This window comes from Miniopterus schreibersii (assembly GCF_964146895.1).
Source record: "Miniopterus schreibersii genome assembly, chromosome: 4".
Taxonomy (NCBI): Eukaryota; Metazoa; Chordata; class Mammalia; order Chiroptera; family Miniopteridae; genus Miniopterus; species Miniopterus schreibersii.
Window position 1 is genome coordinate 80988383 of NC_138105.1, and position 27753 is coordinate 81016135.

Sequence of the window (27753 nt, forward strand, 5' to 3'; positions counted from 1 at the left end):
GTGGGAAAACTGAGGCTGTGGCCCCTGGACACTACCCTGCCTCCTGCCCCTACTCGGCAGGTAGGGCAGCCTCACCTGGGTTGCCCTCTCTGAGCCCCTGCCTGTCTGTCTGATGGTCTTGCCTTCCTCATGTCCTAGCCAGGGCAAAGCTGGCTGTAGGGTAGGGTTGGACAGAGGCAGCTCACCACCTTGCAACCCCTTGCCTACTTCCTCCTCACAGGTGCCCTGAACCCATCTTTGCCCCCATGGGTCCCTGTTTGTAGCAAATCAGGTGATGAATGCTGTGTGAGGCAGATAGAGGCTGTGGCAGGAGAAGAAAGTGAGAGTATCTGGAAAGGCTTCTTGGAGGAGGGAGAGTGAGAGGTTGGCCTGGGTGCTCCAACCTGGCTGGTAAAGGGTCCCATCACCCATACCCCAGAGACCGAGGTAACCATTGTGTGGGCCTGGTTGACACCAAGGTACAAGTTGACAGAGAGGTGGAGTTCAGTGTGAGGTGTTGAGGGCAGGGGCCACAGATGCCCAGTGGTGTCTCCAGGTCCTGCTGCTACAGAGCAGTGAGGTGACAGAGACGGATGTGCGGGCGACTGCACCCACATGCTGCAGCTGAAGGGTATAACACCTGAAGATATAGGCACAGTCTTCTTCCACGTGGGCCTCCACAAGTCCTCAGCCCAGCTCACTGTTCCAGGTGGTGGGTGAGGGCAGATGCCCCTCTCACCACACTTGGAGACAGAATGTCTAGGCCCTGTTGGGGGCCAGAGGCAGACTGCAAGGGTCCCTGCTTTTGAGGCTGGGAACCAGCCCCACATATGGGTGGTTCTAGGGTGGCCTGAGATGCCAGGGTTGAGTGGTACCCTGTATGCTTATCTACAGAAATTGGGGTGGGGTACTGGGGCAGACTTTAGGACTGGGAGGTACTCCTGATGGTGGGGCATCTCAGATGCTGAGACTGACACTATCCCTTCCTTGGTGCAGCCCCTGAGGTGACCATTCTGGAGCCCCTGAAGGATGTGCAGCTCAGCGAGGGCCAGGATGCCCATTTCCGATGCCGGCTGTCCAGGGCCTGTGGCCGGGAGGCTCGCTGGGCCTTGGGAGGAGTGCCCCTGCAGGCCAACGAAATGAATGACATTACAGTAGAGCAAGGCACACTCCACTCTCTCACTCTCCACAAGGTGGGACCCTGGGACCTGCCTCCATCCACAGGCTCCCAGGAGCGTGGGAGGAGAAGGTTCCAACTACAGCTGGATTGACCTGGGGACTTGCCAGGAGAGATGGTCTGAATGGGCTGTTAGGCTGAGACCCCATCTCTGCTCCCACAGGTGACCCTCGAGGATGTTGGAACCATCAGTTTCCAAGTGGGCTCATGTAGCTCAGAGGCCCAGCTGAAGGTCACAGGTGGGCAGCCCCCTCCCCCACCTGGAAAGGTGATGTCTCCATATCCCTCCCTAGTCAAAGAGCTGTTGTGAGGAGGGTATGGTCAGAAGCCCATCTTCCAGTAGTTATCTTGCCTTGGGGTGGCAATTTTCCAACCCCTGACTGCTAAAGCCATGGGCCGGATAGGCCACTGAGGTGGGCTGGTAAAGATCAGCTGGAGAGATTCTGGTGTGCATGTGGGGTCCCTGAATGAGGCTTAGTGCTGTCTGCAGGAGGGAGGTGGGGACCCTGGCCATGGGGGGAGGGGGCTTGGCCCTAAGGTAGAAGCCCTCTATATGGCTACCCTCTGTATGGCTATTTCTATGACACAGTTTATCTTAACACACATGTGCATACATGACAGTCTCCCAGGTGGTGGTGCAATAGCATACCATACATGTACAGTTTTGGGTATAGTACTTGGCCTCAGGCATGCAAACAGGATTTCAGGAACCTTCAACTTGGGTTATACCTTGTTTGCAGAGCTGGTCATTTCTCAGTGTCCCTCACCTGCTGTTCTTCTCCTGGTTCTCACACCAGTCCCATTCATCTAACCAACTGTCTACCATAGATCTACCATTCATCCGTTACCTACCCACTCACCCGTCATCCATCCATCCATCCATCCACCTGCCCACCCACACACCCACCATCCATTCATCCACCATCCATCCATCTACCAAGATACATACACCCACCATCCATCATCATTCATCTATCCAACCATCCATCCACCATCCATTCATTCATCAATCAATCCACCCATTCAGCCATTTACCCATCCATTTATCAATCATCCATCTACCCAACCATTCGTCTGTTCACCTATTCATTCATCCATTCACCCATCCATGCACTATCTACCATCCATTGAACAAATCCTCTAAGCCTTTACCTTTGTCTCGGACCTTCAGAAGGGCCAGGTGCAGCTCTGCCATAAGGCAGCCCCCAGTCCACTGGGATAATTAAACATTAGAGACTGTCCTGGGTCTTCAGGGGTGAATAGATATGGTCAGTTCTGTGGCCTCTGGGGCTGAGAAAGGCTCTGTGGTTTCTGGGACTGGGAAAGGCCTCAAGTTGAGTGGTGGTAGAGGGGCAGTGTCCTAGGTGTCCTGATCAGGTTGGGCCAGAAAGGGCTTTGTGTGTTCATTAGGGTGGGTGGCTGTGAGGGGGACATGGAGCTGGGTTGGGTCTTGCTGAGGGCTGTGCCTTGACCCCTGTCATCCAGGTGTCCCCAGCCTGTGCCAACTAGCATGCATACAGACACTTGGCCATATTCTTGGGGGAAGGCAATGGACATGGGGATGTATAAATGGATGTCCTGGTGGGTAGTATATGGGCCAGCTTAGGAACAGTGCTGGAAATGGGAATGGGGAGCTGGTGAAAGCAGGCAGGGAGTGTCAGATGTGCACTCTCAGGAGAGGGTTGGGGCAAGTAGAGGGCTAGGGTTGGGGTTTCAGTGGTGCATGCCCAAGAAGGGTGTGCGGGGCTTCTGAAGAGGGCCTAGCTGGGGCAGGTGTGGGATCACAGATCAGGCAGCAGCCAATTTGAGGAAGCTTCTGGGGTCGGACCTGCTGTGTGACAGGGCAGGAAACAGTTGCCACCAGCACTAGGGCCCTGGAATCTTAGAGCTGGAGGGACCAAAGGTGACATCTGGACAAATGGCCTTCTGGGAATAGGAGAAGCATCTGCTTCCACACCTGCAGGGATGAAGGGCTTATTACCTGAGGTAGACCTCACCTTCTCAGAGTAGCAGCCCCACAGCCTCTCCTCCCCACCCACAAAGATTGCAGCCATGGTGCTTGGGACTTGTTCATTCTACTTGCTTAAGAGGCTGTGGATACATGTCTTCTGTGTACTTTTGTGAAACTGGGTGTATTCTGGAGGGGGTGTGGCTGCAGAGGGCTGAGCCTGCTCTCTGTGAGCGGTTTGAGTGTATCATGCCATGAACAGGGTGGGATAGATGGCCCAGATGGATCCCCCAAATTGTAGACCTCTGCATGGCCCTGTGGGCCCAGGGCACCCCAGCCTGCCTTCCTATTGCCCTCTTGTGCAGAGGCAGCACCATGCCTGGTACGTGGCTTGCAGAATGTGGACGTCTTTGCGGGGGAGGTGGCCACGTTCTCCTGTGAGGTGTCCCGTGCGGGTGGGCCAGAGGCCTGCTGGTGGCTGGATGGGACCCTGCTGCAAGACAGCCCCCAGAGTACCATCTGCGTGCATGATGGGACCTTTCATTCCCTCACGCTGTCGGGCCTGGGGGTTGCTGACTCAGGCACCGTCACCTACCGTGCAGGGCCCCTGGTCTCCACGGCCAAGTTGTTGGTCAAAGGTACCAGCCAATGGGACCCTGCCTGCACTGACGCTTCTGCCCCTGCTGCTCCCACAAGCTTCCTGCAGGCTCCCGGGCAGAGGGTTGGGGACTGGCATTGTTCCACACATGCCATGTGTGGACACTCAGGCAGGCTGCAGTCCTGCTTCTTGGATGAGAAAGAACTCTTGACTCAAAGCATGAAGCTGGAGGCCAACTTCATGCCCACCTGCTCGTGGGGCCCTGAGTGCTGTTGCCTCCTGGCCACCACTCTGCAACTTCACCTACCTCAGGCATACACTCAGAGGGCAGCCTGGAGGTGAGGGCAGCCTTCCTGCCCCAGTCCAGCCTGCCCTATCCCTGCTCCTGGCTGCTTACACCGCTGTGGTTTGGGTTGGGGGGTCTTGCGCTCTTCTGGAAAAGAGCTAGCCATTGGGGAGGGCAGTGGGCTGCCAGGGACCTCTCAGTGCACTCCCAATCTGGTGCTCCTGGGACTACTGCTTGGTGGGGCTTCGCCTGGTGTGTTTGGAGACAGGTTTTCTCTGCACTGTTGCAGAATAAATGGACATTCCCCCAGGTCTAAGGAGACAACCATTTGTTGAATAGGATTTTGCCAGGTGGAGATGGGATGGTGCCCCTTGGAGGGATGGAGAGGCCCCTGGAAAAGGGACAAGCTAGGCTGGGGATGCTCCATGCCCAGCAGAGGCTGTGGACCCCAAGGGGGCCCCTGGGCTTTTAGGAGGGGGCATTGTGTCCCTGCTGATGCAGAGTGTGCCCCAGGCCCAGGGAGGGAAGGGCTCAGGGTGTCAAAGGGGCCAGGAGGGGACAAGTGGATGGGGGCCATCTGCCCTGGGTGGAGTGTGTAGGGGCAAGGCTTGCACTGTATGGAGGGTCCTGGGCCTTTCCTGCCAAAGCCCCTTGCTTGCTTGCTTGCCAATGAACTGCTGCCGCTGACCGCAGAGGGTGGGTGGGCCCTGGTCACACTGCTCAGGCTTACACGTGCCCGGCGTGTTGGCCGACAGATCCCGCAGTGGAGGTGGTCAGTGCCATGCAGGACCTGGCGGTGGAGGAGGGTGGCCCGGCCGAGCTCCTCTGTCAGTACTCGCGGCCGGTGCAGGCCACATGGAAGATGGACGAGCAGGAGGTGCGCGCCGACGGGCGTCGCGTCATCATAGAGCAGGACTGGACCGTAGCCAGGCTGTCTTTCAAGCCAGCCTTGCCCTGCGACAGTGGCATCTATTCTTGTGAGGCTGCGGGCACTCGCGTGGTGGCCCTGCTGCAAGTGCAAGGTGAGGCCGCCCAGCAGGCAGCCCCAGGCCCAGCAGGCTTTGGCATGGTTTGAGCCAAGACATAATGGTGGAACATCAGGCAGTGACAGCCAGCTCTGTGTGACTGTGCCAGTACTAGAAAGATGGGATCCAAGCAAGTAGATCCTGCTGAAGCTGGCTGGGCCCTGAGCCCACCCATTTAGACCCCTCCCCTCCTCAAGCAGCCTGGAGATGGTGGCTGGACAGACCCTGGGCAGAGACTGCACCTAAAGAATCTGCATCCAAAACACTGGGGAGGTAGAGGCAGGCAAGAAAGCAGCCTTTGGGTGGATGAGCAAGCAGGCCTGGGGCCTGGGGCCCTCGGCAGAGCTCTAGGTGGGGCTGCACCCCCAAATCCTGGGCTCAGATCCCAGTACTTCCCTTTCCAGGCTGTCACTTGGAAGGTGCACCAAGCCCCATGTCTTTGAAAGGGTGTGCTGTTGGGGAACCAGGAGCCAGGCACAGTAGACTGTCCTACTGTGTAGAAGTGGGCATTGTTTGGCTGGGGCCACCCCTCTTTGGGAAAATCTGAACTGTTCCTGGTGGTGAGTGAGCTAGGGAGTGGAGATGGTTGTTTGGGCCATCCAAGCTGGACAGCAGGTGTGAGCAGGTGAGATCAGTCTCCACCACTGGCCACCTGAGGTCTCCCTCCCACCCATTCACTCACTAGTTTAACAAACAACTAAGGTTTGTAAACACTTTTTTTTGTGTGTGTGTGTGTCTGTGAGCACATCAGGGAACAGGAAAAAAACCCTCCATTCTCTGAAGTACCCTGATATTCCCACTGGAAAATGTGATTGGAGCAGTGTGTACCAGGCCTGGGGGATAGGCCTGGAGCTCATGGACATCAAGGGCAGAGCCATAGGCAGGGCCAAGTGGAGAAGGGAGCAGTGTAAGGAAGTGGGGACAGTAGGCACTCAGGGGCTTGCTGCTGCTTTAAAATCTGGGAATTTATCAAACAAAGTGGTGCCATCCTTGGATAGGAACTGAGGGTGAGCTCTAGCAGGTACCTCACCAGGCCTTTCCCCTTGTTCCCCATCCCTCCTGTCTCAGTCAGCTGTAGCCCTGACCATGCCATTCAGCAGAATGTAGTCAGACTCCTAAGTCCCTGTCAGTTCTAATGTGGGGAGGAAAGGGGCTGGGCCATGGGGGAGTCTGGTCTGTGGTGCAAGTAGCTCAGGGTGGGAGCGTGGTCTGGTAGAGGGATGTGGGTAGCCCAGCAGGCCCTCTGGTTTGAGACACTCTCCCCACTTCACTCCCTGGGCTCCTGTCCAGAGCAGACACCCCTGCCTGCAGGCATGGGCCTGGACTCTGAAAGATCTGGGAGGGAATATCAGGGCTGTGTGCCAGTTCCATTTGGGGCATGTACCCAGACAGCAGTTGGGGCTGTGGGCTCGGTGACCACAGTGGCTCCTTGCTATTGTGTGGATCAAAGCCAGATCCTTCCTAGTATCCAGGCCAGTCTTGGGTCACCTCGCTCTCCTTTCCTGCCTGACCTCACCACCTGGCCCCTTCCATCCTTCACCTGCTGGCCTGACTCTGTGCAGCCCCCAGTGCTGCCTTCCTTCATTCCTATTCCAGTGTCCCCTCTTGTCACTCCTCTTGGCTGGATGCATGTCCTGGGAATGGCGCTAGGAGGTGGCAAGCCAGCATAGCCAGGCACTGAGTTCATGATTTCCGTGAAAAATGTGTGGCCATTTATTACAGACTCACAGACTTTGTAGGAGAGAGCCAGAGAGGGTTGGGGAATATGGGCAAAGGTCTTGCTGGTCCCAGTGAGTGAGAGAAGCAGCCCAGTAGGTCTGATAGTGCTGGCTGGGAGACAGAGAAAAGGGAGAGAGGTCCAGGGCAAGAAGTGGGAACCTTAGGCCATTTATGAGCCTGGCTGTGGCTCTGGTGAGTTTTGGGAATACCTACGAGACTTCTCACCTGTGAGGTGGAGAGGATCCCCATCCTGACCACTAGCATGGTGATGGTGTGGAGGTAGGCAGGGCCTTGGGAGGACATGCATGAAAGCTCCATGTAGACACCACTGGTCTCCCTCCTGGTGGCCCACTGTTTGGCCCTATGTCATGGAGGGCACTCCCACGTGACTTGGGGGGGTGGGGAACCTGGGTGGTGGAGGCTCCCATACCAAGCCACTCTCTCCATCCCCCAGCCAAGAACACAGTGGTTCGAGGCCTAGAGAATGTGGAGGTGCCCGAGGGAAGTGAAGCACTGTTCGAATGCCAGCTGTCTCAGCCAGAGGTGGCCGCACACACCTGGCTGCTGGATGACCAGCCTGTGCACAGCTCAGAGAATGCAGAGGTGGTCTACTTCGAGAATGGTCTGCGGCACCTGCTGCTGCTCAAAAACCTGAGGCCTCAGGACAGCTGCCGCGTGACCTTCCTGGCTGGGGATGTGGTGACATCAGCGTTCCTCACTGTCAGAGGTGCGAGTGTGGCTGAGGGTCTTTGTGACCCCTCCCATTGGATACTCTTCTGAAGGGATGCTGGGGATGGGTCACTGAGCTGGGGCTCAAGGAGGGGCGTGGGCCTCTCAAACCCATCCCACCAAATACTGCATTGCTGAACTACGGGAGGTGGGTTGGGACCTTGAGTAGGGTAGGGGTGTGGCCATGGGTCTCTGAGACCCCCTCCCACCAGATGCCAGGGTGCAGGGAGAGCCTGTGGCCCCAGGGGGTGTGAGCCTCTCAGACCCCTTCCACCAGATACTGTGCTGTAGGTGCTCCCCTACAGCATAGGGGAGTGGACAGAGCTGAGAGAGAATGGACAGAGCTGGGAGGGAGTGGACAGAGCTGGGAAGTTCTGTGACCATGGAGCTGTTGGTCTCTGAGGCCCCATCCCACCAGAGGTTCCGAATTTGGAAAACAGTGGTCTCAGAGATCAGGTTCCCCCTCCTGTGGGGAAGATTGATCTCTGAGACCCCTCCCACCTGAACTGGGTCACAGCCTTTGCTCAGAGGTAGAGCGGGGCAGGGGATGGGGGGAGCGATGGGAAGGGTGGCTTGGGGGTCTCTGAGCCCCCAGAGGCTGTCCTGCAGGTCCCAAACTTACGCCCTGGCCCCCCGCCCTGCAGGTTGGCGCCTGGAGGTCCTGGAGCCCCCACAGGATGTGGCTGTGCAGGCAGGAAGGCAGGCCCACTTCAGCTGCACGCTCAGTGAGGCGGTGCCGGTGAGCGAGGCGACCTGGTACATCAATGGGGCAGCAGTGCAGCTGGACGACGTCGACTGGGCAGTTACCGCAGATGGCAGCCACCACACACTGCTGCTGCGCCGCGCCCGGCCCCACCACGCTGGCGAAGTCACCTTCGCTGCCCGAGATGCTGTGGCCTCCGCACGGCTCACTGTGCTGGGTGGGTGGCTCGCCCATCTCTTGCAGCTGGGGCACTGGACTCTCCGTGGGTGGGTAGGGGCAGGAGGTTCCAGCTCCAGAAGCTACTGGGGGCTTTCCGTGTCCCCCCACCCAGGGTGGGCTTGGGCACATAGTCTCTCTGTGACTGAAGCACAGGACCCTTGCTCCCAGAGAGAGGTGGCCCTGGGCAGTGCTGCTCACAGGCCTGGGGGGTAGTCTGCTGGCACCCTTACTGCGCCCCAGAATCAGATTCCAGGGCAGGAGGGGCTGTACCCCATATGAGAAGATGGATGCCAAATTGACCCCAGCCTCCCACAGGCCTCCCTGATCCCCCGGAGGATGCTGAGGTGGTGGGGCGCAGTGACCGCTCCGTGACGCTGTCTTGGGTGGCACCCACAAGCGATGGCGGCGGTGGCCTCTGTGGCTACCGGGTAGAGATGAAGGCATCGAGCACTGGTGAGTGGCGGCTATGCCACGAGCTGGTGTCCGGGCCTGAGTGCACCGTGGATGGCCTGGCCCCCGGAGAGACCTACCGCTTCCGCGTGGCTGCTGTGGGCCCTGCTGGTGCTGGAGAGCCTGTGCACCTGCCCCAGATGGTGAGGCTTGGTGAGTTGTTGCCCTGGTCCTGGCAGATGAGGGTGGGGGGCGTCTAGCCTGGAACACTCAGGTCTCCCCAAACTGGAGGGTTGGGGCACATCCTTGCTAATGCACTCATCCCCAGCAGAGCCCGTGGAACCCACTCCTGGGCCTCCTGCTCCAGAGAGCCGGCAGGTGGCAGCCGGTGAGGATTTGCGTCTGGATTGCGAGGTGGCAGAGGCTGGTGAGGTTGTCTGGATGAAGGGGACGGAGCACATCCAGCCTGGCGGGCGCTTCCAGGTTCTTTGCCAGGGTGGGCGGCAGACGTTGGTGATCCGGGGCTTCTCAGCACAGGACCAGGGAGAGTACCGCTGCAGCCCTGCCAGGGATCCGATCTCTGCTACTTCCAAGGCCTTCCAGGGTGCGTCCTCCAGGGCCCAGCATATGGAGTGGAAGAGTTGGGGGGAGCCCTGGGGTATGGGTGTGTGCGTGAACCTCCCCAGCAGAGGTCCACTTGGGTAGTCTGACTCAGACCGAGGAAAATGGGGGCTTGCTGGGGAGATGCACAGACCCTGAGCTGCTCAGCCTCATGTCGGAACCCATATCTCTGGTGTCTTAGGCTACACCCCCTCTCTGAATGTTATCTTGGCCATCACAGCCTTAGTACCCACTGCTGGTCCCTTAAGTCCTCAGGCCCCTGCGCTCTAAGTCCCCCTGCACTGTGTCCCCTCCCCCCTGCACTATGAACATCCCCATGACCTCTGAGCACCAACCCCCTCCAACTCTGAGGATTGAGGCCTGGCCTGACCAGGGGAAGCTGAGGCCCAAGGAGAGCTGTTCAGAGCCTCTGAAACCTTGTAAAGACTGTGCCATCAGAGCTATCCAGGAGCCCAGGCAGGCAGCAGGGGCCTATTGAGGAGAACCACAATTGGCAGCCCAGGCCTGTCTGGGTCATGGCTCTGTTTCCACCTGGCTGACCAGTCTCCCACTGTCCACAGTGGTGCTGACACCTGGATCCAGAGATGAGACCCCTGCACAGCCCAGCCTGCCTCCTGAGGCAGCCCAGGAGGGCGACCTTCACCTGCTATGGGAGGCCCTTGCTAGAAAGCGCCGCATGAGCCGCGAGCCCACACTGGACTCCATCAGCGAGCTACCTGAGGAGGACGGGCGCCTGCAGCGTCTGCGGCAGGAGGCAGAGGACCTGGCCCCTGACCTATCTGAGGACTACTCCACAGCTGACGAGCTGGCACGCACTGGCGAGGCTGACCTATCACACACCAGCTCTGACGATGAGTCCCGGGCAGGCACTCCTTCCCTGGTCACCTACCTTAAGAAGGCTGGGAAGCCTGGCACCTCTCCACTGGCCAACAAGGTGAGCCTCCAGTTTGGCCTGCAAGGGAGGCCTGAGTGTCTCAGATCTTTACCACTCAGTCATTGTCCATCCACACATCATCCACCCCCCCATTTACCATCCACCAACCCATCCATCTAACCAGCCTTTGTCCATCCTTCAGTCGCTATCCATTTATCCATTCATCAGCCATCCACTTATCCATCCATGCATCTACCACCCACCAACCCATTCATCCATGCACCTCCATTCATCACCATCTATTTATCCACACACTCACTCATCTACCCACCCATCCACAACTCATCTGTCCATTCACTCACTGTCCATCAGTCTATCACCACCCATTTATCCATCCATCCATCCATCCATCCATCCATCCATCCATCCATCACCATCTATTTATTCATTCATCTGCCATCCATTTAACTATCTCGCTAACCGTCAAGCATCTATCATACACATCTATTTATCTATCCATCCACTGATGTACCCATCCACCAAGTCATCTCTCCACCCATCCACCATCTACCACTCATCCATTCACCTGGCTATTAAAAGTTTTTCCTGAAGAGCTGGAACTGGCCTCTCTGTAGTATTCCTCACAGCCCTGTGAGTCTCCATCTGGATGTAAAGTGATTTCAGGGAAGGTGGGCTTAATTTTTGTGATAACAAGAACCATCAAGCATCCAGGCTCAGGGAAGGTAGTGCAGTTGCCAGCAGCCAAAGGCAGCATGGCCTGCTGGAGCTGGGATGCAGACTGGGCTCTGCCTCTGGCTTGCCCCGGATGCTCCTCTCCATCCTTTTCCTGACACAGGCCTTGGTTTCCCCACCTTACCTATGCACACAGGTTGGGTCCCCAGCAGACCGTGCTGGGAAGCTGCAGAAGCAGCAGGAACAGCTGGCCACAGCATGCCCACCTCCAGGAGACCTGACTATTGAGGACCTCAGTGACCCATCCCTGGACAAGGCAGCCATGAAGATCCAGGCTGCCTTCAAGGGTTACAAGGTGCGGAAAGAGATGAAGCAGCAGGAGGGGCCCGTGTTCCGCAGCACATTTGGGAACACCGAGGCACAGGTGGGGGATGTCCTGCATCTGGAGTGTGTGGTGTCCAGCAAGGCAGACGTGCAAGCTCGTTGGCTGAAGGATGGTGTGGAGCTGACTGATGGCCGGCACCACCACATTGACCAGCTCAAGGATGGCACCTGTTCTCTGCTGGTCACTGGCGTGGGCCGTGCTGATGCTGGCTGCTACACCTGCCAAGTGAGCAGCAAGTTTGGCTGTACAGTCCACAGTGCCCATGTGGTTATCAGTGGGACGGAGAGTGAGGCTGAGAGCTCTTCTGGCAGTGAACTGGACGATGCCTTCCGCCGGGCAGCCCGGCGGCTGCATCGCCTCTTCCGCACCAAGAGCCCAGCTGAAGTTTCCGATGAGGAGATCTTCTTGAGTGCAGATGAGGGCTCAGCAGAACCTGAGGAGCCTGGGGACTGGCAGACGTACCGAGAGGATGAGCACTTGGTCTGCATTCGCTTCGAGGCACTGGCGGAGGCCCGCCGGGCAGTCACCCACTTCCAGAAGATGTTCAGCATGCTAGGCATTGGGGTGGACATCAGCCTGTTGGAGCAGGGACCCCGGGGGGTGGAGATACGCATCGCCAAGGTGGCAGTCGCCCCTGCAGTGCCTTTGGAGCCAGTGCCCAGCTTGCGGACTGCAGAGGCCGGTGAGTCTGTAAAGGGCCTGGTGTGGGGCAGGAGAGGAGTGGCAAGGCTGGTGTGTGATCAGGGTCAGCTGAGAAGTCAAGGAGTTGGCTGGGCTCCAGCTTCTGGCTCTTGGCAGATGCCACCCACTGAGCTTGCAAGAGCCCCAACTTCGTGGTAGATAGAGCTCCATCCCCACCCCAGCTCTGCCTGTTATCAGCTAGCCTCTCAGAGCCTCAGCATTCTCACCTGTGCACTGGCTGTGGGAATGCACACTTTTACGTGTGTTTTTTCTCCATGAGGGTTTGAGATGCAACCTATATAAAGGTGGGGTTCATGTGATCCAGTCTGCATTCCATTTCCTGCTCTAGCAACAAAAATTAATTTAAAAAGCCACCTCACTGTTTACTTGTATGTCCCTAGAAATGGCGGAAGGAGTGTTGTTAATCCACAGTGCTGTGTCTTGAAATTTTTCCTTTCCAGTTCTGAGTGTGAGGTCTCAAACCCTGGACTCCCAGCCATACTGCCTTGGTCCTCCCTCCCCTTCCCCTCTTCCCCGCTTCTCGTCTGCTGTCCACAGGGTGGTTTGGGAGCCAGACTAACAAAAGGAGGACTCCCCTAGAAGATGGGGAGGAGGGGGGAGCTCAGAGAACAGAGACAGTACTATTTAGCCACCTGGTCTGTGAGTGCTCTCACTTGAATAGGGGCGGCTGCAGGTCACACAAGTGCACCCACTGCAGTTGGGGAGATCGGGGATGGGGGCTGGTGCTAACCTGCATGCCCTACCGGTCCCTCCCAGCCCCGGTGTTCCTGACTGAGTTACAGAATCAAGAGGTGCTGGATGGGTACCCTGTGAGCTTCGACTGTGTGGTGACAGGCCAGCCCGTGCCCAATGTGCGCTGGTTCAAGGACGGGAGGGTCCTGGAGGAGGATGACCACTACATGATCAGTGACGACCAACAAGGTGGCCACCAGCTCATCATCACGGCTGTGGTGCCTACAGACATGGGTGTCTACCGCTGCCTGGCTGAGAACAGCATGGGTGTGTCCTCCACCAAGGCTGAGCTCCGAGTGGACTGTGAGTGTGGCTGGCCTGGTTTGCTGGCCTAGGGTGGGTAGTGTGGGGTTTCCTGGCTGGGAGGGGCAGTGCTGGTTTGGATGATGGTCCAGATTCGGGCCTTCGATGTCTTGTGGCTGATGGAGAGCTCTCTGGGAGCCCCGTGGGGTGGGAGTGGGGGCCCTAACTCCTTGAGAAGCATCAGGGCTGAGGAGGGACCCAGAAAAGCTTGGAGGTGTCCTGGGCACGGTGGGTGATTAATGGCACTGTGTGCAATAAGAAATACGTATGGGGTCTCATCCCTGGTTCCTGGCTCACAGCTCCTAAATCCCTTGAAATTCCTAAGTGACAAGTCACTAAAGCAGTGACTCCTGATGGGCCCCTAGATCGCTTCAGGATGGAGGATGGTCAGAGAAAAGACCACGTCATGATCCCTGCAAATACGTCTGATTGACAAAAGTGCAAAAGCAATTAAGTGGAGAAAGGATAAAGTGTCAACAGATGGCGCTGGAGTAATTTAGACATTTATAAGCAAAAAGGAAAAAGAACCTAGACCATGTATGAAAATTAACTCAAAATGGATTACATACTTAAATGTAAATGTCACATACTTAAAACTTTAGAAAAATGATAGGAAGAAATCTTCAGTGCCTAAAGCTAGGAACGGTCCTTGGATACTTGACTGGCAAAAGAAAAATTCATAAAATAGACTTCATCAGAGTTAAAAACTTCTGCTGTGAGAAAGACTGGTGTGGAGAATGAAATTATTATTATTATTATTATTATTATTATTATTATTATTATTATATGTTGTTGTTATCCTCACTTGAGGATATTTTTTTCATAGCTTTTCAGAGAGAGAGAGGTGAGGGAGAGAGGGAGGGAGGAAGAGAGAAAGAGAGAGAGAGAGAGAGAAACATCAATTGGTTTCCTCTCGTCTGCACCCGGATTGGGGATTGAACCCACAATCTGGGTGTGTGCCCTAACCAGAATTTGAACTCACTGCCTTTTGGTGTAGGGGGCGACGCTCCAACCAAATGAGCCACACGGGCCAGGGCTGGTGCACTTTTCTTTGTTTCCCCTATGCTTGCAGTTAATTGAACTTCTTGGGATTTGGGGGTTTATAGTGTTCAGTAAGTTTGGATTTTTTTGCCATTATTTCTTCAAATATTTGTTCTTATCCCCTCATTTGGTGACTTCTGTTACACATATATCAAACCACTTGAAGCCATAGTGCACCTCACTGATAGTCTTAAGTTTTTAAAACCCTTTTTTCTCTGTGCATTACATCTGGATTTTTCTATTGTTACGCCTATACATTCACTATTCTTTTCTCCTTAGCATCTAATCTGCCGTTAGTCTCATCTACTGTATATTTTATCTCCAGAACTTCTCCCTGGTAACATCCTGGGGGCAGGGAGGGGCCACAGGGTAGCTGTGTCCCTATGACTTATGACTCAGGAGGATAAGTGGCTCTTAAGGACAGCTGTGCAGTGAGAAACAGGTGGCCTCTGGGGTGGGGCTATGCCCAGACAGAGGAAGCACAGGCCTTTCTCCAGCTTCACCCTTCATCCCCAGTGACCAGCACTGACTATGACACTGCCGCGGATGCCACAGAGACCTCATCCTACTTCAGCGCCCAAGGCTATCTGTCCAGGTGGGAGCCATGCAGGGGTGGGCAGTGCCCAGCAGGCTGGCGGACCCCAGCCCTGGAGTGGGGGGTGGCTGTGCTGGCTTGGTCCAGCAGAATCCCGATACTGGAGGCTTCACCTAGGCATACGGTCTCTGTCCAGCACGTTAACAGAAGAGTTGGGGAGCCATCCAGACTTGACCCCACTCCTCCTGCCCTGAATCCCTCACCTTTCCACATCATGCTGCCCCTTTCTGTTCCTTGCCAGCCGCGAGCAGGAGGGTGCGGAGTCTACGTCAGAAGAGGGACAACTGCCCCAGGTAGTGGAGGAGCTGAAAGACCTCCAGGTGGCCCCTGGCACACGCCTGGCCAAGTTCCAGCTCAAGGTGAAAGGTGAGGCGGCTAGGGCCAGAGGGCGTGGTGGTGCCTCCCACCAGCAGAGGTTAGGTGGTCACTGTGGCCTGGGGGGTCTCCAGGGATCCACTCCCTGGGCCAGGTGGAGGACACAGCACCCACCGGGCACTAGCTCTGTGCTGACCACTCTCCCTGTGGTTTCAGGCTACCCAGTGCCCCGCCTGTACTGGTTCAAAGATGGGCAGCCCCTGACTGCTTCTGCACACATTCGCATGGTGAACAAGAAGACACTGCACACCCTGGAGGTCCTCTCGGTCACCAGGGAGGATGCCGGCCAGTACTCGGCCTACATTAGCAACACTGTGGGTGCCGCCTACTCATCTGCTCAACTGCTGGTCCAAGGTGGGTGCTGGGGGCTGACGTCCACCTACATGTCCCCCCATGGTAGGCATGGGATTTGGCCCACAGTCTTCAGTGTGCAGAAGTGTAGTTGGTGGGCAGATGCCTGCCTGCCTGGATTCCAGAAGGTGCTGGGTGAAGGAGTGGGAGGGCATCCTCGGGACCCTCACCCTTTGAGCAGGCCCCCAGACCCACACAGGACACACTGTCCAACTTCAGGTCTGACTTCCCTCCCTCTTTCAGGCCCTAATGACCCAGAAGAGAAGCTGGCAGCAGGTGAGCCGAGTCCAGAAGGGCAGAGGGAGGGCAGGAGACTCAGTGAGGGTGGTGGGGGGATGCCCATTGGGTGGAGGGAGGGAGGAACACTGGGCACAGGCTGCAGGGACAGCCACTCAGGTGGGTGGGGGCCTGGGCCTGGGAGGAGGGGCAGAGTCCACCCACCACACAGGGCTGTGGCTCTGCACTTGTCACCAGCACCCTCCTGTGTCTCCCCAGATGTGAAGCAACAGCTGGTTCCACCCCGATTTTTGGAGAAGTTCACCTCTAAGAAGGTGAAGAAGGGCTCCAGCATTACTTTCTCTGTGAAGGTTGAAGGTAGGGCATCCTGCCCTCCCCCACTCAGGTCTTGGCCCTGGGAGGTGAAGCACTGCTCTTGGGGGGGGGCCTGTCCTGGACCACACTCAGGATCCCCAGAGAGGATCAGAGGCACCTCCCTCCTAGAATTCCCTCCTCAGTGGAGGTCTGACTGTCCATCATCCACTCTTGCCCCAGGTCTCCCAGCCCCCGCTGTGCACTGGCTGCGGGAGGAGGCAGAGCAGGTGCTGTGGATTGGCCAGGACACACCAGGCTACACGGTTGCCAGCTCAGCCCAGCAGCACAGCCTGGTCCTGCTGGATGTGGGCCGGCAGCACCAGGGCACCTACACCTGCATCGCATCCAATGCTGCTGGCCAGGCCCTCTGTTCCGCCAGCCTCCATGTCTCTGGCTGTGAGTGGGTGTGGGTGGCCCATTGGGGATGAGAGAGAGCCACCCACCCTGGAGACTTGCACCCCTTCCCTGGGACCCTGCCTAGATCCCTCTCCTAGCATAGGCCCCATGGACCAGCTCCCACCACTGCCTTGTGGGCTCAGATCAGCAGGCCAAGACCCTCTAGCAGCCCCCTGCCACTCTGAGTAATCTCTTCCTGGCCCTGCTCAGCCCCTTTATGGGCTGATTCATCAAGTGCAGACCCATTCCTGTCCCCACCACTGGAGGGGTGGGTGTGGGCCAAGTTGAGATGCCCGGCATAGCCTTTCCTTGGGGCTCTGGATGGACAGGCCAAGGCCCTTAGGTGGGGGTGGCCCAGACCAGAATCATCTCAGTGGGCTGAGTGTCATCCTGTTGGTCACCTATTCTCCTGACAGTGCCCAAGGAGGCAGTGGAGGAGATGGCTGGGGTGAAGGAGGCCCTTATCTCCACCTTTCTTCAGGGGTGAGTGAAGGGCTCCGCCAGAGCTAATGGGGGGTGGTTGGGGGTCCTGGCCCTGGGAGGGGACAGCACTGCTGTTGGGGAGGGAGCCCTGTCCTGGACTGTAGCCTCGCTTTGCCCCTTGCAAGCTGTGTGGCTTGGGCTATCCTCCCAGAAATCTCACTGTGCCTCAGTTTTCCCATTGCAAAATGAGGGCTCCCCAGAGCCTAACTGTGGCACCTGACCCACTGCCCTCAGACCCTCTTTCTGTCAGAAGCTCCCACCCAAGGGTACGGGTGGTGGGTCCACCCTAGGCCCTCAGGACACTCCCACCCCTTTTAGGACCCAAGCCATCTCTGCACAGATGCCAGCACCTATGGATTTCACCAACCTTGCTGGGCAGAAAGGTATTAGGGGGGAGGGGTGTAGATGGCTGATTCCTAATTTGGGATGGGGTGTGGAGGAGGCTGCCTGACCCCAGGCGACCTAGAATACCCCCTCCCCCAGCTGTGGGCCCAGGTGCCCGTCGTGGGCCCAGTTCTGAGCTCTGGCTGACCTTGGGCCCTGCCAGCCCTTGGTTCAGCTCTCACATCCAGCCAGCTGTCTGGATGCCCGGGTGTGGGGCAGGTGGCTGCCAAGTCAGGGCTCAGTTGAGGGCCCCTGTATGTTCAGCCCCTTCCTGGGCACCTGCACAGGGCATTCCGGAACCTTGGCATATTTTTAACTTTTTTTAATGGAAAATACTGAGTTTGCACAGGAGTAGAGAGGACAGAGCCTTGTGCCCATCACTCACCTTTGGGTCACTTCTTGGATGACATACAACTACCCTCTTTTCCTGCTTCACCCCCCAGGGGTCTTCATTCACCCTTAACCCTAGAAGCTTGCTCCTCCCACCTCCTGCACCCTCGGGCCAGAAATCTGGGTCCTGGCCCCTGCTGTCAATGTCCAGATCCCGCCCTCCTCTCCCACTGCCTGGCTGAGCTCCCTGTGCCCCCTGCCGCTCCCAAACCCCTTCCTAGACCAGCCACCAAGTTGGAGCCCTCAGGAGAAGAGGCACAAACCCCATTGGGGGGCTCCAACATCAAGCCCCTCCCCACCCTGGCTTTTACCCAGCTTGGCCCTCAGCTTCCCTGGCCCAGTGCCCTGCAACCATGATGGCTGCCCACTCTCCTAACTGCACACTTTCCCCTGACCGCCCACTGCCCCTCTCCTGGGCCCTGTTTCCCTGAATTTGTAGTCCCTCCATCACACTTTGGCTCAGACATCTGTGAGCCATTGAGACCCCTTGTCCTAGTCAGCCTCCTTTTCTGGCATCATAGCCCCAAGCTTGTATGTACCCATCTACCTTAAACCCTGAGCTTCAGGATGGGCCTGGAGGGTATGCTTAGGCTTGTCTGGAGTGTACTCTGGTTCAGCTTGGATCTCACCACCAGGAGAGCCCCTGGCGGCTGAGGCCCATGGCCACCTGTCCCTGGCCGAGGTGGGCACGGAGGAGTTCCTGCAGAAGCTGACCTCACAAATCACGGAGATGGTGTCGGCCAAGATCACCCAGGGTGAGGGGCTGGAATGGAGCAAGGTTCCTAGGTGGGGGGGTTGTGGGGGTGGTGAACCCAGGGCCGGGTCCTCCATGCCCACACCCTGGAGACCCATGGGGAGGGGCACAGGGCTCTGGCCCTTCCCAGTGTCACATGCCCTGTGCCCCCAGCCAAGCTGCAGGTGCCTGGAGGTGACAGTGACGAAGAGTCCAAGACACCATCCGCATCCCCCCGGCATGGCCGTTCACGCCCCTCCTCCAGTGTCCAGGAGTCATCCTCGGAGTCTGAAGACGGGGACTCCCGAGGGGAGGTGCTGGGGGGCAGCTAGGGGGCTGGGGGGTAATGGAGCCTGCAGGGGGGAACAGGGGCGAGGGTTGGGGAGGGAATAGGGGAGCCCTTGGGTGACAGGGTGGAGGAGGCTGAGGACACACAGCTGAGCAGCCAACATCACCACCACGACCCAGGACATCCCAGCACCCCTGAGGCTTCTCCTTGCCTTTCTGGGGTGGCCCCATCCGGCACCCCTAATAGTGTTTCCATCAGCAGAGGTTGGTTGGGTCTGTTCTAGAACTTCATGGAATGTCAGGATGGCTTTTTCCTCCCCACTTAATGCCAGGGGCCCTGTGACTTGGGGCCTTGAGAAGCCCAGCTGACTCCTCTCTGGGTCTGACTCACACCCTCCTCCCCCAGATCTTTGACATCTATGTGGTCACTGCTGACTACCTGCCCCTGGGGGCGGAACAGGATGCCATCTCGCTGCGGGAGGGCCAGTATGTAGAGGTTCTGGACTCAGCCCACCCTCTGCGCTGGCTTGTGCGCACTAAGCCCACCAAGTCCAGCCCCTCGAGACAGGGCTGGGTGTCCCCTGCCTATCTGGACAGGCGGCTCAAGGTACCTGGACTGCTTGGGGAGGGGGGGTGTTATCCTGGGGTTTTTGTCTCCCGACAAGTACGGGAACTTGACCCCCACGGGGCTGGGCCAGCGCCCAGGCCACCTACAACCTTCTCTGTTCCTCACCAGCTGTCGCCAGAGTGGGGGCCCACTGAGGCCCCCGAGTTCCCCAGGGAGGCAGTGTCTGAGGATGAGTACAAGATGCGGTTGAGGTGAGGAACCATGGTGGGGGCATCTTTGCCTGGCAACGTCGTGTGGTGGGGCAACTTTGCAGGGGTGCCCCCTCTACTGTCTTGCTGGCCCCAGGCTGCGCATGAGGGGAGATGCCTATTTAGTATTTGAGCTCTTGGTCCCCTCATGCTCTGCCTCCAGCTCCATTATCCAGGAGCTGCTGACCTCTGAGCAGACTTTCGTGGGCAAGCTGCAGTTTCTGCAGAGCCACCACATGCAGCACCTGGACCGCTGCCCCCATGTGCCTGCCGCTGTGGCCAGCCAGAAGGCTGTCATCTTCCGCAACGTGCAGGACCTCAGCCGGTTCCACAACAGGTAGGCGGGGCCTGTGTGTGTGTGTATACACATGTACACACATGCAGACACATAGCACACACTGTACACACACAGGCATGCACACACAGACTCTCTCATGTGCACATGTACCCACAGGGCTGGGTCTCAAGGGGTTAGCAGGAACCAAGACAGACAAGAGAGAAACTATGCTGACTTGATTTACTCAGTGGCACACCACACCCTTGTACAAGGATATACACATCATCGGGAACATAGGTGTGTGCACCTGGCTTATCCATGGAAGTGCTTGCAGCATCCTACCTACTGCAGCCTCTGTACATAGGCACACACATGTATGTGCGCACTCACATGCCCTTACATGCATAATAGGTTACATGGGCACACGTGTATACATATACATAGCCACACGACATACACAGCACACAGTGCACATCTACATATGTGTGCTTACCTGTTTACTTGTGCACACATGCCTGCACATGCCCAAGTGTACATGCACTTCCTTGCATGCATGCACACATACATACACACATACCTGCACACATGCACACCCTAAAATACCACACACACCTGTCCCAACACCCAGCATGTTCCCAGGAGCCAGCAGGACTGTGCCCTGGTGGGAGCCTGTTTCCTCCCAAACCTAGGGACTGGGGCTGGGCAGTCGGTCGTGAGCAGGGTCCTGACGCTGTCTCCTTCATGGCAGCTTCCTGCAGGAGCTGCAGAGCTGTGATACAGATGACGATGTGGCCATGTGCTTCATCAAGAACCAGGTGGCCTTTGAGAAGTATTTAGAATTCCTGGTGGGCCGAGTACAGGCCGAGTCGGTGGTGGTCAGCACGGCTGTGCAGGAGTTCTACAAGGTTCCCCTATCCCCCAGACATTGATGGCCCCCATGTCCAAGATAATCTTCCCTGACCCTGCCTGCCTCCCACCACCTGCCAGACCCCCCCCCCGCCCCCAACCTGCCCAAGTTCCAGGGCCCTGGCTTAGTGAGTAAAGCAGGCAGAGGCCCCTGAAGGTTTTCTCACCTGTCAGTGATTGGCCATCACTGGTGGGGGTGGGAGGTGAGGCCCACCCAGGGAGGAGGGGCTATGTGTGTGCTCTTGAGCTCTGGGTGACATGGGCCATTCCTGGGCCTTGCCCTCCTGCCCTGAAACCCACTCTGTGGTTCCCATAGAAATACTCTGAGGAGGTGCTGTCGGCCACTGACCCTTCACAGCCGCCCCCGCCGCCGCTACAGCACTTCCTGGAGCAGCCGGTGCAGCGGGTTCAGCAGTACCAGGCTCTGCTCAAGGTAGGCAGGCTGTCCCTTGCCCTTACCACCATGTCCTGCCCTGTGGTCAGTGGGGTGCACCCTGACCTGTACTCTCTCCAGGAATTGATCCGCAACAAGGCTCGGAACCGGCAGAACTGCTCACTGCTGGAGCAGGCCTACGCGGTGGTATCAGCCCTGCCGCAGCGCGCCGAGAACCAGCTGCACGTGTCACTCATGGAGAACTACCCAGGCACCCTGGAGGCCCTGGGCGAGCCCATCCGTCAGGTCTGGAGTGGGCGCCATACAGAGTGGGTGGTGGGGCAGAGTGGGTGGCTGTGCCCCAGGCTGACCATGGGCTGACCACTCTCCCAGGGCCACTTCATTGTGTGGGAGGGGGCACCGGGCGCACGGATGCCCTGGAAGGGCCACCACCGCCACGTCTTCCTGTTCCGCAATCATCTGGTGGTCTGCAAGCCCAAGAGGGACTCACATACCGACACCTTCAGCTATGTGTTCCGGAACATGATGAAGGTGTGCAGGTGCCGGCGGAGCCTGGGTGGGCAGGAGGAGGCCTCAGAGGGTCCTCTGATCACATCTTGGACAGTCATCCTGCCTCCCCCTCACCCCCACAGCTGAGCAGCATCGACCTGAACGAGCAGGTGGAGGGGGACGACCGTGCCTTCGAGGTGTGGCATGAGCGGGAGGACTCGGTGCGCAAGTACCTACTGCAGGCACGGACTGTCATCACCAAGAATGCCTGGGTGAAGGAGATCTGCGGCATCCAACAGCGCCTGGCCCTGCCTGTCTGGCGTGAGTGCTGGTCCTGGTGGTGAGGTCAGACGGGATCAAACCTTCCAGCCAGGCCATCTAGCTTGGGGACACAAAGACCCCTGCCCCTGCCTGAGCAGCCACCAGGGAAAGGGCTACCTCCTGGGGGTGGGCACTCTCCCCTCAATCAGTTCAGCTTCTCTATGTGCTAAGCTGGGGTGCTGGGCTGGCCATGACTCCAGTGGGGGGCATCAGGTTTCACTCAGGCCCCCAGCACAGTGTAGAAGCCCAGAGGTGTTAGGGGTGTGAAGGGTTTTGATCTCTGGGTCTCCTTTCCCACCTGGAATGGGGGAGAGGCTCCCCTTTCAACACACTCTTCTCTCCATACTCCCCACTACTCCCCAATATCACCCAGCCTGCCTCCAATCCAGATTTCCATTGGGGCCCAGTGCAGGATCAAAAGGTGTTTGTAGCAACCACACTTGGCTTTGGTACTTCTGGCCCTGCCAGGGGTGCACTGAGGGCAGGAGTAAGCTCTCAGGGCCCAGGTGTGTGGTGTGTGTGTCCCCAGGGCCCCCAGATTTTGAGGAAGAGTTGGCCGACTGCACAGCCAAGCTGGGTGAAACAGTCAAGCTGGCCTGCCGTGTGACGGGCACACCCAAGCCCATCGTCAGCTGGTACAAAGGTAGGTCCCCATGGCCTAGGGGTGCTGGCCTTGACACAGTGAAGAGCCACCCAGAGGGAATCAGGCTGGATGGGGACCAGGGACCCAGGGTGGGGCCTGGTCAGGGCCTGAGTGTGAGGGACAGAACTCCTGCCTAGTTGCCTGCTCTGGAATCAAAGACAGCCTGGCCAGGGCACATGAGGTAGGATAGAAGGGAGGGCATGCGTCAACCCTGTCAAGGGACCTGACTTTCTAGGGGAGTAGACAGGTGACAGCAGAGAGACAAAGGTGTAACGTGAAGTCAAAAGCAATGTGACCACGCCAGCCAGAGAAATAAGGCACAACCAGGCACACATGTTGGAAGGTTCTAAGGGGCAGTGAGGTGGCCAGGAGGCCAGGGAGAGGGGCACCATGGCAGAACAGGGAATTGAAGGCTGCCAGAGGGTCTCAGATTTTATCTGAGTGTGACGGTAGCTGCAGAGAGTTGAAGGATCCCCAAGACCACCCTCACTCTGACACCAAGGTCTGGAGCCCCATGACTACCTCTAGGTTCAGTGATTCACTGGAAGGACTCACAGAGCTGAGTGGAGTCATTCCACTCAGGGTTCCAGCTTATTGCCGTGAAAAGTAAGAGGAGTGTGTCGGCAGGGGTCCCGGTGGGGTTGTGCAGCACCTGTTCTCCAGCTTTGATGTTTGACAGCACATGGAGAGTGGCCAGCTAGGGACTGTCACCAAGCCTTGGTGTCCAGTGTTTCTGTTGGGGGTCATTCATTGTTGCCACAATTGACCACTGCATGGCTTACCTCAGTCACAGGCCCTCCAGAGGTCATCTTGATGCTGTGTGTCCCAAAGCCTCCATGCTAAATCACAGTCCAGCATAGACCATTCAGGGTGGCCCATGCCCCCCAGGTAAACTGGGATACTCTTACCAAGGGTCACCTGAGCTGGCAGATAAGCCTCATTTGGGCTGGCAGGTAGACCTTTCAGTCCCTCATTCAGTGTGAATAACCAAGTCCAGTTCTGGTTGGAAGAATCATCCCAGGGCTGCCAGTCCTTCTTGTCCTAATATCCACAACTAGCCAGGGGAATTTGTTTGCCCACAAAAGGCTAAGGATGAGGCTGGACAGGACACAGAGGGGCATTTTGCTGGGACATGCAGGAGGGGCCACCCCTGTGGCCCATGGTCAGAGCTGCACAGCAGAGCCAGTGGATGCAGCAGCTGGTTCCTGGTGGCAGCTTGAAAGAGCTTCCCAAGGTCTTCCTTCTGGAGGATAGGCCTGCTGGCCTATGTCCTGGGGTCCGCGGCAATCCCTTCCCAGACACCTTGCCCGGCATAGAACCTGTGCAGCTCAACTGCCCTTCCCATTACCCCTTCTCACCCTGACCTTTCACCTGAAGGGCAGGCTCAGAGGGACAACGCTGTTCATAAAAGTCCTCCAAAAGTGACTGCATTCCTCAGACCCTCCTTTTGGCCAGGCTGTCCCCAGGAGCGTGTGCTTGCTGGCCACATCTGAGGGGAAGAAGGACACACCTCACCTAGGCAGTCAGGGTGGGAATCCTGGGTTCCCAACTGCACTGGGGAGTCCTCGGTCTCTTTCGCCCTCGCCATTACCCAGTGAGACCCTGGAGAGGATGACCCTTCTGGGAACAGCTGTGTCCAGTGAGTGCAGGAGGTGCGGGGCAGCTGGGCAGTCAGTTCATGTTGACACAGTGGTCAAACTGCAGGTGGTCCAGGTGGCACACATAGCCATGGGGTGTGGCCAGGGCCGGCCATTGGCTGATTTGAAGCAACATCATGGTAGGATATCCCTGGCAGGCACTGACCTTCCAGGATAGGAGTCCATTTCATGTGTTGTGCCCCCCACCTGGACTAGAGCATTTCTCAGCAGTCCTCTGTGTGACATGCTGTGGGGTCAGTGCCATGCACCTATGGTGCAGCTCCAAGCAGAACCCTGGTGGTCTGGGTGGTAGCCTCATCAGCAATCTCTCTTTGCCTCAATGGCTCACTGCCCCAAGGTTGGGTGTCTTCCACCAGGCCTCTATAGTCGATGTGGCAAAACAAATAGCCAGGCCACTTGCAACTGCTCAAAGTCAGTGAGCACATAACAGCCTTGGCCAGGAAGAGCAGCATCAGGCAGAAGTCAGACTTGCCAGCAGAGAAAGTGTCCTCATACAGCAGGAGCTGAGTATTGGGGGCAGAGGGTCAAGTCCTGACCCACCTGGGGCAGCTGCCAGGGAGCAGAGAGCACTGGAGACTTGTATTAGAGACCTTGCCGTGTGAACTCACAGCAGACCTGTTACAGCCACCCTGTCTACACCAGCTGGAGCCACAGGAGCAGATACTGGATTGGGCTGGTGACAATCTACTCCCTCTAGCTGTTCAAGGCTGTTGATCTCGGATGCAGCCTCTCCTGTTACCCCAGCTACCTTCATGTCACCCAGGAGGCCCAGAACCTCCTTCCTCCCTGGGGTTCTAAGCATCAATCTGGGAAGGGACTGACTGCTGGGCTGGGCTGGGCTGGTTACATGCTCCAGGGCTACCTCTCCATGTATAGGTGTCCCCACTGGGAGTGTCCCCTTCCCATGTTTGGAGCAGGGAATTTTCAAACACAGTCAATGTCAGGGTCTAGGGGTAGGAGCCACAGCCACAGTTCCCAGACTTGGTCTCAAGGGGACATTATCTTCCCAGATAACCGGGAACCTTGGGAAGATTCCATCAGTGGGATCCAGGTGCCTGTATCCCACAGACCCATAAAGGTCTGAGTTTTTTCTGCTGCCCAAGGTCCTAGGCATGTAGGATGGGCACGTAGGACTAGTCTTTCTGGCACAGAGAGTTTGACACCCTCTCCTAATCATTTTTCTCTTAAAGCAGTGGATTGGGTAGAGGAGGAGGAAGGGACCAGGCATCAGGGATGGAACAAGATACACTTCCACAGTTCAGTGACATCCAGTGCTTTGGGCTTGCCCAGACCCAAACCTGGGCAGCAGGTTTCTGCTGATGTATCCATTTCAGCTCTGGGACCTCTCAACTTTACAACTGTGTCACATTGCTCTCTGGAGTGCCATGTCCCTCAGCCCACTGAGGTTTAACTTATATGGTAGTGACCTTTTTAATGGGGCGTCCACTTGGCAGGGTATCCCCAGCCATTGTCCATGATGGCTGCACAAGATTTCTGAGGTGGTAGGGCCATCTGTCAGAACACATGCCCCGGCGGGCCACCTCCTCCAGCTGTCACCAGCTTTCTAGATGCCACCCAGGTGCCACAAGCTGTGTGCCAGCCATCAGTGGCTCCCTGGGGAGCTTTTTCTGTTTAGGGAGGTGTCTCATGCCAGGGCCTGCTGCATACACCTGATCCTTTACGTCACCTCAGTAAGAACCCTCCACACCTGTGTGCTTGGTGCCTGTCCTCATGCTCAGAGTTCTCATTCACTCCTGTCCTCTGCCCATCAGGGTTGATGAGGCCCAACATGGGTTGTAGCATTTGTTGATGTTTTGGAATAGGGCTGTATATGCAAAGCTCTCCCCTAATGCTGCAGAGAACAAGGCAGGCAAGTCCAGCTCGTCAGTTAATGAGTTTAACAGGAGACTTACATATAGAAATTCAAGATGGTCAGATCTCCACTCTTCATCTCCCAGACTGTTTTATAGCCAATGAGTAGATGTCTGGGAAAGAAGTGTTTAAGGGGAGGGGGACTGTCAGGCACTGAGAGAGTCTGGCATCAGAGCTGGTTAAGAGACAGACAAATCAGGGCGAATTGCTCCAGAAGCAGAGCACAGAGTTCCCAGGGGTGGGGGCCAGGAGCCAAGGTGGCAGATGAGCTTCAGTAAGAGCCAGCTCTGCCCCCACATTTGGGAAGCAGGGTGACCTGAGGCTGAACCAACAGCTCCAAGGAGAGAGCGTGTCAATCAAGGTGTCAACCAGGAATCTATCTATGAACCTACTTCTTGGTGCGCAGACTGCAGCTGCCTGCCTAGTTCCTCTCCATTCATGGACTGTTACTGCCCAGCTGACCACACAGGTTGATTGGCATGTCCACCACCAATTCCCACAGGCCTCCCTCAAGTCCTGTTAATTGGCCACCTTCTTTGTCTTCTGGAATAATGTGTTTCCAAACTGAGTATCAGGAGCCATAAAGGGTCTGAGATGATTCCCTGAATGCCAGCCAGACACATACAAAACCCGGGTCAGAGCCAAAGACTGCTTGTCACAGAAAAGCACAGCATTTTGGGTCAGTTGCCCTGATCCCCACGTCCAGGGCCAGATGTTAGCTGCACACAGTGGGTGGCACCACAAGAGAGACCCTGAGCTTTAGGAGGTGCTGAGCTATTTTTGTTGTTGTCAATCCTCACCCGAGGATATTTTTTCCATTATTATTATTTTTTTTAGAGTGTAAGGGAGGGAGGGGAGAGAGACAGACATCAATGTGAGAGAGACACATCGATTGGTTGCGTCCCACACGCACCCCAACTGGGGCCAAGTATTGAACCTGCAACCCAGGTACATGCCCTTGACCAGGAGTCAAACCTGTGACCCGTCCATGGTGGGCTGACACTAACCATTGAGCCACACTGGCCAGGGCAGAAGTACTGAGCTTTTATGGGGCTCCTGATACATCTGCCCACCCATTCCTGAGAGAAAAACGCCTCATGGGCTGGAAGGAGGGGAGGGCTCTGTTTCTGCTGCCCTGGACATTCCAGGTGTCTCCTCGAACGAGCATCCAGGAGCTGGCCCTCACGCCTTTGCACAGCAGTGGGCTACGTGGGAATGCCAGAAAGGCATGGAGAGCTGTTTTCTGACAGTAGGACAAGGACTGAGAATGGACTGGATTAATGATGTCTCTGGCAGCCTTGCCAAGAGCTGTTCTGTGCGAGATGGAAGCTGGGGGGAGTGGGTTTGGGAGATGAGGAGGCGGTACTGGAGTGAGAACAACTTCCCTGGGACATAGTACAGGGGTGCAGAGAAATGGGGTGGCAGCTAGAGGCTTTGTTTTGTATATGCTGAAGTCATTTTTTAAGGTTTCCTGTGAATTAAAGGTCAAGATTCTGGTTTTGAAACTGTTGTAATTTAAACCACCTTGTTTGGCATGTGCAGAGCTATTGGAAAGTGTTTGTATATGGAATTTTACTTATTTATGGAGGAAAGAGTTCTTCGGAGTGAAAGGTGCACATATCCCCGTTCCTACCCAGGAAAGAGGCACATTACGGCCAGAGACGTTA

General features: G+C 56.8%; 1 protein-coding gene across 1 annotated transcript in view; it reads left to right on the forward strand.

Annotated features, from left to right (window-relative positions):
- Positions 1 to 27753, forward strand: part of OBSCN (obscurin, cytoskeletal calmodulin and titin-interacting RhoGEF) — a 132000-nt gene that overhangs the window by 94199 nt on the left and 10048 nt on the right. Inside the window, exons 55-82 of the mRNA XM_081134596.1 lie at positions 976 to 1172; positions 1320 to 1395; positions 7187 to 7459; positions 8106 to 8381; positions 8699 to 8986; positions 9102 to 9377; positions 9955 to 10328; positions 11158 to 12028; positions 12805 to 13083; positions 14641 to 14719; positions 14961 to 15085; positions 15251 to 15448; positions 15689 to 15721; positions 15941 to 16039; positions 16217 to 16432; positions 16849 to 16915; positions 17234 to 17298; positions 18325 to 18444; positions 18597 to 18736; positions 19117 to 19317; positions 19447 to 19529; positions 19690 to 19863; positions 20552 to 20708; positions 21026 to 21142; positions 21224 to 21388; positions 21476 to 21634; positions 21736 to 21913; positions 22443 to 22556. Of these exons, the coding sequence (XP_080990722.1) occupies positions 976 to 1172; positions 1320 to 1395; positions 7187 to 7459; positions 8106 to 8381; positions 8699 to 8986; positions 9102 to 9377; positions 9955 to 10328; positions 11158 to 12028; positions 12805 to 13083; positions 14641 to 14719; positions 14961 to 15085; positions 15251 to 15448; positions 15689 to 15721; positions 15941 to 16039; positions 16217 to 16432; positions 16849 to 16915; positions 17234 to 17298; positions 18325 to 18444; positions 18597 to 18736; positions 19117 to 19317; positions 19447 to 19529; positions 19690 to 19863; positions 20552 to 20708; positions 21026 to 21142; positions 21224 to 21388; positions 21476 to 21634; positions 21736 to 21913; positions 22443 to 22556 (5400 nt within the window). The remainder of the gene's footprint in view (positions 1 to 975; positions 1173 to 1319; positions 1396 to 7186; positions 7460 to 8105; positions 8382 to 8698; positions 8987 to 9101; positions 9378 to 9954; positions 10329 to 11157; positions 12029 to 12804; positions 13084 to 14640; positions 14720 to 14960; positions 15086 to 15250; positions 15449 to 15688; positions 15722 to 15940; positions 16040 to 16216; positions 16433 to 16848; positions 16916 to 17233; positions 17299 to 18324; positions 18445 to 18596; positions 18737 to 19116; positions 19318 to 19446; positions 19530 to 19689; positions 19864 to 20551; positions 20709 to 21025; positions 21143 to 21223; positions 21389 to 21475; positions 21635 to 21735; positions 21914 to 22442; positions 22557 to 27753) is intronic.